At 34.4% G+C, this 13,046-nt stretch overlaps 1 protein-coding gene across 1 annotated transcript in view; it reads left to right on the top strand.

Annotated features, from left to right (window-relative positions):
• The window catches only part of TNNI3K (TNNI3 interacting kinase), a 297,506-nt gene that overhangs the window by 18,322 nt on the left and 266,138 nt on the right, over positions 1 to 13,046 (top strand). The window contains exons 5-6 of the mRNA XM_060304278.1: positions 9,147 to 9,232; positions 10,328 to 10,425. Coding sequence (XP_060160261.1) covers positions 9,147 to 9,232; positions 10,328 to 10,425 — 184 coding nt within the window. The remainder of the gene's footprint in view (positions 1 to 9,146; positions 9,233 to 10,327; positions 10,426 to 13,046) is intronic.

Below are 13,046 nucleotides of genomic sequence, written 5' to 3'. Positions count from 1 at the left end.
ATGATGAGATACACTGGGATGACTTTTGCAAGTATTATCATATGCTCACTTATGGGAAAATATTTGAAAGCCCTGTAGAGATGTGACTGGCACTTTGATATAATAGATTTATACACACATATTAATTTTGTTGGTAAAGAGCTATAAATGTAGAACTTAATCATAAACCCTCTAGCTCTTATTGACAGATAAATATGCTGAATGAAATGTGATCAAATTGGAGATTTTCCTCAACTTTATAAAGTTAAAATCTCATTTATTTGTTGTTATTTTTTAAATTTGGGAACTATTATGCAAATATGTCAAGACTAATTTAAACAGACATATCCTTTTAAGGATTAAGCTTGAAATGTACTTTTTTCTCTTACCACATCAACAACAAGCAGCTGTTTCTGCAGGTCCTACGGTAGCTGGATTTATTGTACCAGCTATATTCAAGGTGTTATTCCAGACACATCAAATATAAACCATTATTTAATCTACACCATGACCCTGTGTGATAGATAATATTACTTCTGGTGGATAATAAAGTAAGGAGCAGAGACGTTGGATTTGTCAAAGTCATATGGTCAGTAAGCACTGGAACTGGGATTTGTAGCAAGGTCTCCCCAGCTTCCTACTACACGCTGATTCTTGCTCCCAGAGTTTCACAATCTGGTTGAAGGGAAAGGCATATATAAATAACTCACAGAAGACAGCCTATGACAAGTGCTAAGTAGAAGAAAAAACAAGATGGCTTTCAAATACAAAAAAAGAAGGTTTGTTGTCTTGATTTATTCATTGGTTTTGTAAAGCATTCCAGATAAAAGGCATAGTTGAGGAAAGATATATAGGCAAGAATGGATGAGTACCATGGAAAGTCTACTGGTAGCAAGAAAACTTAATGTCTTGACCATTTTACCTAAGCTGAGTCAGAAAGCTGTGTCAGTCAGCATAAGGATTTTGCAACCATAGTTTTAAATCCAGTTTCTTTTATTTACAAGAAATGTATCTTTGGGTATATTACTTAATCTCCTTGAGGCTTATTTTCATCTGTAAAATGAGGTTAATAATAACGACCTTACAGGACATTTGAAAAATGATGTCAAATGCTGAGTACAGAGACTAACGCACAGTAAGCATTGAATAACTGGAGGTTTCTATTATCATGATTGATTGGGTAAATAAGGGCAGTCTGAAAGACTGAAGACTTTATTACCAAGTGAGAGTAACAAATAGTTTATTCAAAGTTAAGAAGTGAGAAAATTAGGATAAAGTGTTTTTATATCAAGAGGATGTTTTCAAAAATAAAAATGTTAGAACAATTCAAAATGGTGCCAAAATCTGAAGTATAACTTTTAAAGATTGTAATCAAGAGGTATTTGAAGAATTTTCAGACTAGAGTATTAGAAGGCTCATCAAAATGGATGTCAAATTCCCTGAGAATAATGGTAGGGCATTTTGAGCAGAGGAAGACTGGTAGCCTGGTGCTGAAGCCATTAAAGAACCTACAGAAATGTCCCATTAGCCAGAAGTGATAATAATGAGGCTGAGGAGAGGATTACCCACAGCCTAGAATCATGTTTCTCCAAGGGCTAAGGACCTCCCGCAGTAAAATAGCCAGCAGTTCTTGCAAAAATTTTAGAATCCATGATTCTACCCCATATCAAATGAATTAGAATCTCTGGGGATGATTTCCAGAGACCTGAATTTTTAACAAGCTCCCCAGGTAATACTTTTGCATGCTAAAAATGATACTTCAGCTAAAGTTTGAAAACTACACTTCTAGAAAGATACCTAAGTTGCACTGAGAACTCTGTCTGTGGTGATGTGGGTGAAGGGATGAGGAATATGAAAACAGAAAGCAGGCAACTAGTATGGTCTGCAGAGAGTCAAGGGAGCAAACAAACAAACAACCAGAACCAGAGCACTCTGCTTTGTCTGCTTCCATCAAGGCAGATAGCATCATAGGGAAAGAAAGTCGATCCTGCCTAGGGCAGAGTTCTCAGGATTTTCTTTTCTCTAGAATAATATGATGGATGACAAGGAAAGAAAAGAATGGAATATTGAGAATATAAATTGTCTTACTCATTGGCTTACACACCAAAATTTTCAGAGTAGTTGGGAAGTTTAAACATTATATTGTATGAGATCACATTTAATCGAGTATCTAGGACATTTTAGGTGTTAAATCTTAGAATCTTTCTTTCTCATCTTTATTCATGATTTATGTGATGTAAGAAATACTTTTGTGATGGACAACTGTGTAATGCTGCTTGACATCAGGCTTCCTCTAAACATATAGATAGAAGGAAAACTATAAGGTGCCTAAAAAGGAGTATTTAATACTAGAGTCATAGATCACTAGTGTAAACATAGATTTGCCTGTGGTTTTTCTTTTTGCAGCTTTTTTGGTTGTTTTCACTTATTGACAAGTTTCTTTATAGCATTCATGGTAGATACTAATTCCACTCATTAAAAGAGATTTTCTGCATCATAAAGCAAAACTTATGTCACCTCAAATACACAACCTCCTGGAATATCTTTCACCCACAATATAGTACAGAGCTATATAAGTTCTAAACTTAAAAAAGACAAACAGAACTAAACCATTATCTTGCTTATGCCAATTTATAGCAGCTTTGAAAAAAGAGCTTGCTAATGGAAATTGAATGTTCCTTCATCTTCCACGATAAAGTTGAATTCATTCATAATTTTGAACATTTGTTGAGATAATAGAGGAGAGACTGGAACAAATGAGGAAATAGAGAAGGCAGAAGAAGGAAAGACAGAAGTGGTACACTGGAGTATATTGTGTGGTTATTTCCTCCTCTTTGCTCTCTCTGATCTTTACATTTATCAATATAATAGCACTTACTACCTAGTGCTGTCTTTATTCATTTTACAGGTCTGTCTAACCACTAGTATACATGTTCACTAAAGGCAGCTTCTTTGTCTACTTAGCTTTATTTATATTTGTATGTATTTGTAATAGCTATTTGTATAGCACTTGAAAGAAAAACAAATTAACAACTTAGCACCTACCATATGCCAGGCATGCTTCTAGGTATTTTAATATGCATTAGCTCATGTAATCGTAAATGTATATATGTAAGGTGCTTTGAGCTCGGTGACTGGCACATGGTAAACACTCAAAAATGTTAGTTAAAAACTAATCGTCATTGTTTATGTTCACATCCTTCTGGAGTAGGTATTGAGCTTGCCATTTTATACCTGAAGAAAATAAGACTAATCAAAGTAAACTGGCTTGAGCCAGGTTACACAACTTGTACAGTTGTGCAGGGATTCCACCCATCTGTACTTCACTTCAAAATGTATGATCTTCATGATCTTAGTTCTCAAACTAGGAAGGGGAAAGAACTATGGATAAGAATTATCTTTGAAAACTTTTCACCTACCCCGTGCCACTCTACAAGTTTGCTATGTCCTGTGTACTAGAACTGTCCCTGCATGTGGGAGTGGAAGAATATATTTTACACTCCCACTCCCACACCTTGGTGATACACGGGCCCTTACATGAACTTTGAAAACCACTTACATGATGGGTCGCCACATGCAACTTTTAAAAGGCTTCCAATTAAATTATTTTGTTTCAATGTTTTTAAATCTTTAGAAATTTTAGAACTATGTTTTTCTGATTTCATTGTCAAGCCTACTTTTAATCTGCTTAATCTGTAATATGTCTATGAAGAGATTCCAAAGAAGTTATAATTTTTCAGTGCTATGACTTTTCAACATAATCAGAAAAACCCTATTTTTTCTCATTTTTAATCTCATTTTGGCATTGAGTAGATATACCTTGGTCAATAATGCTAATATCTCACTTTGAAATTGATTAGGTTTAATAAATAAAAGTAGTCAAGAGGATGCTCTGTTCCATGGGAAAGCACTTGCACTATTTAGAAGAACTGAAAAAGAAAAAAAACGAAGGAAGTTTTCTGAGATGTACTTTCCTGCTTATTTTCTCCCTGAAAAGTTCCTCTGGGCCCAGCTGCAGTCCACCATACTTATGATCCAAATGAAATATCTTCCAAAAACCTACTTTTTCAGAACTATAACCAATTATGAAAATTAGCTATTATAAAATGAATAGCTCCAGAAACATCACAGACTGACCTTACCAAAGGAGAGTAAAATTCTCTATCAAGGTGCTAAGTAGAGTATTGAGGAAGTAAATTCCATCTTAAAAAAAATAAAATTGAGTGAAAGGATTATTTGGTATGTTTGATAAGTGCATTGTGTTAATTAGCAATGAAACAGAAAACAACAACGAAAAGACCTCAAACCAAAAAGCAGAGACTTCACATTGTCCCAAGACTGTCTACCTCTCTATTTCTTTTCTTGCTTGTCTAGGTAAAACTAGCTAAGTAATAGTTTTACAGGAATATCTTGTAAAAAACCTTGAAGCAGCCTGATATCAAACACTGTTTCTGTCCCTGTCTCTGTCTCTTTCTCTCTAGTTTAGTACATCACTCGCTCTCACTATCTCTCCCCCTTTTATCCTCCCGCTATTCTTCCCTCCTATTCCATACTGCCTCCATCTTCCCTTTCACTTTCCTATCCCCCTTCTCAAATGCAAAGCAAAACAATAAAAAAGTTAAAATAATATCAATGCTTTAGAAATAAAAGTTATTATAGCAGCTAGTATTTATAAAACTCTTAAAAGATCTAACCCATTTAAACCTCACAATAACCCTATGAGATAATAATTATTATTGTACCAGTTTTATCATCCTTAATTATTCTTACCCTGCCACTGTAGCTCAATAATTGTTTATTGTATGAATGAAAGAATGAATATGCTTCATATTGTCAGTTTGCAGATTTGATCTGGAAGATATTGGACAAATATGTTTCTGGATGTTTCTTGGGGATATATCTTGGGAACAGATCTTATTGATGATTCTTCTGCTTTTATTGTTTGGGGGAAAATCAGCAGCAGCCATCAAGAACTGCACAAGAAGTTACAACCAGCCATTTGAAACCTAAATTATCAATTTTGGAAACTAGATGATCCATAACAAATTTTTACCTTCTTTCTACTTTCTTGGCCTTTACCTACATTTCAGCCAATGAATTAATTTAAGAAATTTTTCTACCTATCTGAATATTTTGGCTTTGGCCAAGTGTTCAAATGTTACATTTTAATAAGTTTCCATTTGTGAACATGTCAGATATCCTCTTGAAAGGATGAGGTCATGAGAAGTTTAATTGGATCACAAAACTGCATACTTTTCTGGATAAAAGGTAAAGGCTAAGAAAAGAGTTCATTATGCTACAAGAAAGAAAGTAACCTTTGTGCCCAAAACTACCATTTTTAATGATGAAGGACAGAATTTACTATTAGAAATATATTCATATAGTGACTTCATTTTAATTAGGAACTTCATTCATGCACCAGCAAGCACTGTGAACTCATTAGGATATGTTAAGTTACAGTATGGCATGGCAGGTGATAAAAAATGTAAGGGAAAATTAAAAAATAAATTGAGCTTAGGATATTAGAATACATAAGTGATGCTCAACTGGCAGTCAATTTGACACATACAGTTCCTTTAGAAGAGGCAAAAGAAGGGAAAATATCTCCCCTAGGAATGATTGCTTTAAAATCTCGAATATTTTAATTGCATGTATCAAACATTTGACAGGAACATTTGACTAGAAGTTAACAGGAAGTGAGAATTAGGATTCAAGTATAGCCCCAAAGTAACTCTCATTAAAAAAAAATTACATTCCAGTTATTAAAGTTAAGATAAAAATGTTACTATTAAAATTGTGCTTAACTGACAAACACTGTGGGAGTCTATTCTCTGTTTATTCATTTTGTTGGCATTAATAGAAGTTGCATGAGTTCAGGGAAAATAGAATTCAAGAGGAAAATAAAAGTAAGAGACTACAGCTCAGTTTTGACAAGGAGCTATTTAGGACTGTATACTGATTTACTTATGAATGGTCAAATCTAGCGTAAGATTCAGTAAGTTAAAGAATGATTGTTGAATAAAAAGTCTCTAATATAATTCATACTTTCAGTCTTATTTATGTAAACAATATACATTCATTTAGTGTTTTTTTTTTAAATAAAGCAATAGACTTTATCACCTTATTTTTTCTGTTTATTCAGTGTTTACTTTCTTTGCAAAGCTGCTTGGAGCATTAGAGATCAGGACTAATGCTAAGGTCAACTGCAGGATTCTCTCTATTGTGCGTGTTCCCAAGACTGATGCACTTAAATGATCCAGGAATTAGTGAACAGTTCCTATCAAGTAGACTGTTGAAAACAACCTGAAATGAGCATTAAGAACAGAGGTGGAGCACACAGTTGGGTGTTCAGTAGGTGTCGTGCCAGACTGATTGAATATACCATCAAAGTTAGAACTTGGAAAAAGAAAGCAATTGAGTCTACCTTCGCCATAAAATGATTTTCAGCACAACCATTTTTTCCTTTGGATTTTGTTGTTCTTTTAATATCTCCAGTGTTGAAAATGCCTTCCCCATGAAAATGCTTCCCCAGCAGCATCAGCAGTCCATGATGCTGCTGGACTTGTATTACAAAACTGTGATTCTAGTAGTTGCTCTGAATCACTGGTAGGTATTAGATGTCACAACAGTCAACTTGGTCAAAATAGGGAAATTTTACAGGTTGTGAAATGTGAGAGGTCAAAGAAGTTCAAACTTGGTTTGAAAATTGTGCTAAAGTTCTCTCAAGACTTAGACTACAAAAGGAGAGTTGTACATTCACAGTAAACTTGCTAAAAATAGTAATGATAACATATCATGTACCAAGTACTATAGTAAGCACTTAATTCCATTTTTCTTCACAACACAATGTCATGTGAATCATTTTAATAATTTTATAACTGAAGAAAGTGAGACTTGAGGAGGTTAAATAACTTGCCCAAATTGGAGAAAAAGAGAAAAAAAAAAGCACTACTTAAAGACAGGAACAGGATACGATTTCAGTCCTGGTGTGAATACAAGGCCCAAGATTTAAGTACCTACACTGCTGAAATGATTTTTTCCACTTTTAAAACATCAAAACATGGTATGTATTGCTGTATAATATTAGAGATACACATTGAAAAACTAATTTTTCTCAAGGGTTTATTGCTACAGAGGCGCTCTCAAGCTTTATCTTCTTTCAGTATTTGCCATTCAGTTTGTTATAGTTAGCTCAAAAGAAAGTGTCAATACTTCCTTCTCCCTTTTTCTCTTAGGCTGAAGGTTGTATAGTTCTTTACATTTAACAGAAGGCTTCCCTCTCCTGCCCCACTCCAATACTTTGTTTTCTGTCTTGTGTTCTTATTGTGTATTTCATTTGCTAGCTAATGGAAGGACCAAGGAAGGAAAGCCAAAGCAGCTCAGAGCTTCTGAATCACTGTCAATCAACATCTTCAACTGCTAGCTACAGTTTTATTTTCCTTTTTATTTATGGACACTAATTTCCTATAAACTTTAAGAGAGAAATCCAGTCTACCTAGCTTTAAAAGCAGAGTTCAGCTCTTCAGAAAACCTGTACTATTTGAAATCATAACCACGGAGAACTATGAATGCATTTCCAAGTTGGGCTGCTGAGTGTACTTTATTTAGTAGTAGCTATTAGTTGAATTTCTCCAAGACATCTATAATACACCTGGCTTTGAGAATTCAGATGTCTGGCTCAGGCAAAGGCCACATATTTCCAAGAACCGTATTATTTTGTAAAGTTTCTGTTCATACCATGAAATAGCTATACCATTTACAATTAGGCTCCTTTGGTAGACATTTTAAATAGTGGTATTTTCATCAGATTTTTTTGTTTGTTTGCATTGTTCATTCAGCTGGGGAAGGTGCAGATAGAAGTGAGTTAAATTCTTAACTATTTTTCATGAAATCCTGGGCTCCTTGCTATATTATATTAGCAACATTTGTAAAAATGACTTGGTGTTCATTGTACTTCAACGTGTGACATTCCAAAGCAAGTTGAGGTATATTTCTCAATGTGAGTAACTATGTCTGTGGACTTTGCTACTGGGAAGTTGAATATGGAAAGCAAGAAAGTGAAGAGGGTGAGAAAGTTCTGCAATATTTCCATGTCTATGAAAACAAACCACTGGACTTGCCATTTCTAATTAAAGCATTTCACTGAAATCCTTCAAAATCCCTGGAATTAGAGGCTTCTCTTTTTAGCAGCAGCCTGGAGAATAGCACCTTTTCTTTTTCTGTTTTAAAATTTCAGTAGCTTTTGAAGTTCTTAACTAGGTGCCTTGATGATAATGTTCTGAATTTATAGTACCTTTCAAGTGTAAGTACTTTACAAATGATATGGAAGGCTCATTCACCAAAGACTTTGCTATCTCACTAAAGCTGCTGGAGATTTAAATAGGTAGGAGGCAGCTTGAAATTAACCTGGGAGGCCAAAGATATGATCTCATTTCTACTGAAAAATGTCCTGGCAGTACCAGTGACCTCAAGAGGTCGAGAATTTTAGCTTTACATTTTTTTCAAAGGCTACCTATGGTTCTCTAGGGCCCTCCTGGTGCAATGGTCTTTGTTCAAAGGCAAGGATTTCATTAATTGAATCACTAACACTACTTCTCTTCCCACCTGGGACTGTATCATAGTACCTTATCAGAGTTTAGACCTTCTTTATCTGTGAAATCTGACCCAGTCAGAGTATAAGGAAACTTTGCTTCAGGCAGAATTTGTAATACATTGGGACTGTATTCCTTTCTCCAGTCTCTTATCAAATGATACCTTTTTTTTTTTCTTTTTGGAGAGAATTTCTTGAATTTCTCCCTAAATATTATATAAGGTTTTGATTGTGAGAGAAATGGGTTTATTTTCAAATACCTGTGTTTTCTACTTATACACAAATTTTAATTCATTAAGGTGTCCTGAAAAGTTCAAATTATATGTAGAACATAGAACTTGTATGATAGTCTTTAATTTAAACTTGGTCTCTCAAACTTTTAATATTATTTTCTCATGATTTTAGTTATTATTCATCTAGAGGTATACTCAAAATTCTTTTCTCTAGGTACAAAAGAATCCTAGAAAAGATATATTTCTGAATTTGTAGTAACAGGATTCCCTATTATAATTTTTCAAATGAAAAATGATAAACTAAAAGCTGAAATTTGTAATCATCTGTAAAATATTTTTTTCAGTTCTGATGATGCCTTCAGTAAAGTCAATTTAAATTACCGCACAGAAAATGGTCTGTCTCTACTTCATTTATGTTGCATTTGTGGAGGTGAGTGCTTGGAACTCAATACTTTATAAGCTGGCTATATGTTTATATGGTCAGTGATTTGAACTGATTAATAGTCTGCAAGAGAATTCTATTCATACCCGATATCCTCTTTTGCTTTGCCCCTAGAACCCTGATAACCTTTAGCTGAAGAAGTAACTAACTACCAGGCAGATATTACAATTGATTTAGCTCTGAATTTAAGTTTTATTGCGCTCCTACCTTGAATCAAATTTGCTTGGGGGAACAAAAAAGTATGTTTCAGTATCGGGCATGGCAGTCATGGATAAGGTTAAATTCAGAAGCACTTAAAGCATTTCCCAAAATATCATCAAGCAGTTGCTTCACAGTCTGTAGTAAGATATGTGGAAGGTAATAAATGCCAAAGATAAAATCCCGAAGTGAAGACTGATCAAAGTGAAGACTAAGAGTTTAATTCCGCTCATATCTTGTTATGTTTGGTTCATTAATATATCCCAAGCACCTAGGATGGTGCCTGGCTTATAGTAGGTACTCAGTAAACTTACTGAATTAGTGAATGAATAGTTTTTTGTTAATCCAAACTAGTGTCCTTTGAACTCAGTTTTTAAAAGAACACTAATATATAGTATTGATACTAAACATATCCCTTAACCACTCCTCCCAAACAGACCCTACTTAACAGATCTTCTTCCCAAATTTAAACACGCCTTCCCAACCTTAGGCATTTTCTCCAGATTTCTCTGATCTAAATAATCTCCATTGCTAATGATGTTCTGATGAATCCTGCACAGCTAGATTTCTATCTAAGCTTTTTCACAAATAGTTTACTAGGGTGAATTTTTTCATGTTTTTATGGTTTAAAACATGATGAGGAGAGCACCAAATAAAAAATGTAACACAAATGCATTAAAATATACAGCACTGATACAAAGTTTTATAAATGTAGAAATGTTCACTACTAAGGCTGTCAATTAACAGAAAACTTTACAAATGGCCTCCAGAACAGCAGTCTGACATTTTCATACATCAGTGTGATATTTATCATTAAGTTAAAGAGAGATTTTTAAGTCACTTAGTCTATCCCCACAATTTAACTTTTTTCATTTTTTCTCTAAGGCAACAAGTCACATATTAGAACCCTTATGTTAAAAGGTCTCCGCCCATCTCGACTGACAAGAAATGGATTTACAGCCTTGCATTTGGCAGTTTACAAGGTACAAAAGTTTTGTATTAGAACCAAAGATGATGTGTATCTGTAGGCTTTTTTTTTTTTTGCAAATTAGTGATCATGGAAAATATGCAGAGTGACCACAGAATTACATTACTGGATAAACTTCTAGCTAACTCTTTGTTGAGCAGATATCATCAAAACACATTCTTTTTTATTGCTTTCCATGTTTATCTCATTTAATTTTCACAAGAACCCTGAGAATGAATACTATTATTATCTCCAGGGTTACATGGATAGCTAGTGGTTAGCCAGAATTTAAGACTTGGCAATCTGGTTCTCTTGCCAGAGCTCCCTACAAGGAGACCAAGCTGCCTCTGTGCAGAAGATGAGGCTGCATTTGAGGATGAAAGAAGCACATTGAAGCTGCATTTTTCTGCATGTTTTCCTTAATAAAAATATACTTCTAGGGTTCTCTTTAGCGTCTTTCTTTTATTTCTCCTACTTTTGCTTCGGTTGTTTTTTTCCTTACATTAATCCTTGGTTCCAACATAATCTCAGTACCTGATCATAAAGTAAATATAAAAGTGGATTGGAAAGGCTGGGATACTCAGTGTTGGGACAGATCCTTGAGATTGCAATAAATATGAATTTATGTAACATATAAATTAAATATAAATGTTCATTTTCTGATTGTAGTAAGTTTCAACTTACTCTGTACTTATTATGAGCTAAATATCACTCTAGGTTTTATATACATTATTTCTTCTATCATTAAAATAACTTGGTGAGTTTCATATTAGTCCTTATTTTACTGAAAAGAAAATTGAAGATTAAAGTTGGTTATCCAGTAAATGTTAGGATAATGATTAGAATCAAGTACAGTTGAGTCTTACTGTTATATTACAAAATATTTTGTTCTTTCTCAATGTCATGTGAGTCTGTGACAGGATTTTATTTCAGTTTTGTATGTGCAGGTGTGGTGGTGGCAGAGGCTGGGCTGGGGACAGCCCTTTGCTTGTATCTGGATCACTTTCACTTTGCAACCCTCCCCCAACCTTTAGAGAGTTTATCACTGTGGGGGAAGAGAGCCATATTTTCCCATGATTCACATTCACATATTCCTGTGATTCATCATGCAAATGCTCTAATGCTCATCCTTTTTCCGGCCCCATCAATGCCTAGTCAATTTGTCCGATTCCTTCTGGGAAAAAGTGTCAGTAAGTGCTAAATTGTCTTAATACCTACTAATCATCCTACAAAACTTGAATGGAGACTGAGTTCAGGGTGTAGGAAATAGAGTCTGACACCGGCCTTTCTGCTGAATGGCAGGAGGTTAAAGTAGAAGAGTTTCAAGGAATAGGAAGCTGGTGGTGGATAGTCAAGGTGGTATTGTGAAACCATGAATTCTGAATTTGACTGTCTGGGATATTCTCTCTGTATTAGTTCATTTCCCCAAGATTTAGCATGACACAGCCACACAAATGGGTTCTGAATGACCTAAGGCTACAATCTTAAGAAAATATAGTTCTTCCACCTCTGTTTATCAAACCTAAATTTCCATTTTTAGAGTTCTCTTTGCTCTAGTTATTCTGTTTTCTTATATTTTACAGAAGGATATATGGACTATAACTTTTTTATAACAAATTTAAACAAATTTAGAATCTTAGGACACAAGGTAGGCAAAGATTCTTAAGAGGCCATAACAGAATGCATGATTACTTATTTCTTAACAAAGATAAAAACAAATTAACTTTACCATTCCACTTTAAACATAGAAACAATATAAAGTAGCCATTCATACTACTATTGTATTAAATATAGTTCTAATTATACCTTCCCTGGACTACTGCAGTAGGCATCTGATTCATTTTGGGCTGTGATTCTCTTCCCCCATATATTTTAATTCTTATTTTAGTTTTATTTTTTTTTTCTTTTCTGTACGCTTTTTTTTTTTTCTGTACGCAGGCCTCTCACTGTTGTGGCCTCTCCCACTGCGGAGCACAGGCTCCGGACACACAGGCTCAGTGGCCATAGCTCACGGGCCCAGCCGCTCCGCGGCATGTGGGATCTTCCCAGACCGGGGCACGAACCCGTATCCCCTGCATTGGAAGGCGGACTCTCAACCACTGCACCACCAGGGAAGCCCAGTATTATTTTAAACAAAATAATTTCCAGACTATTACAAGAAACTCCTATATATACTTTATCCAGATTTATTAATTGTTTATATTTTGTCCCATCTCCATCATCACTCTATTTTTTTTCAGAATCATTTGGAAGTAAAGACAACATTCCCTATAGCTACTAAATACTTTTATCTTTATTTCCTAAGAAAAAGGAAATTAACTTACATATTCACAGTAAAATTATCAAAATCAGAAAATGTGACATTGATACTATGCTCTTTATCTAATCTATACCCAAAATGCAAATGTGGTCAGTTATCCCAATACTGTCATTTATAGCTGTTTATTTTTTTGTTGTTTAGCATTCAATCCAGAGTCATATATTTTTAGTTTTCTTGTCTCTGTAGTCTCCTTTAAACTGAAGGAGTTTCTCTGCCTTTCCTTGCCTTTCTTGATCTTAGTATTTTTGATGAATACAGAACAATTATTTTCATACAGTTCTTTGGATTTTTAGAAATATTGCAATTGAACTTTATTG

The sequence above is a fragment of the Globicephala melas genome, chromosome 1, assembly GCF_963455315.2.
Source record: "Globicephala melas chromosome 1, mGloMel1.2, whole genome shotgun sequence".
Lineage (NCBI taxonomy): Eukaryota > Metazoa > Chordata > Mammalia > Artiodactyla > Delphinidae > Globicephala > Globicephala melas.
The sequence above is the reverse complement of the archived record's forward strand: the minus strand, read 5'-3'. Positions and strand labels throughout refer to the sequence as shown.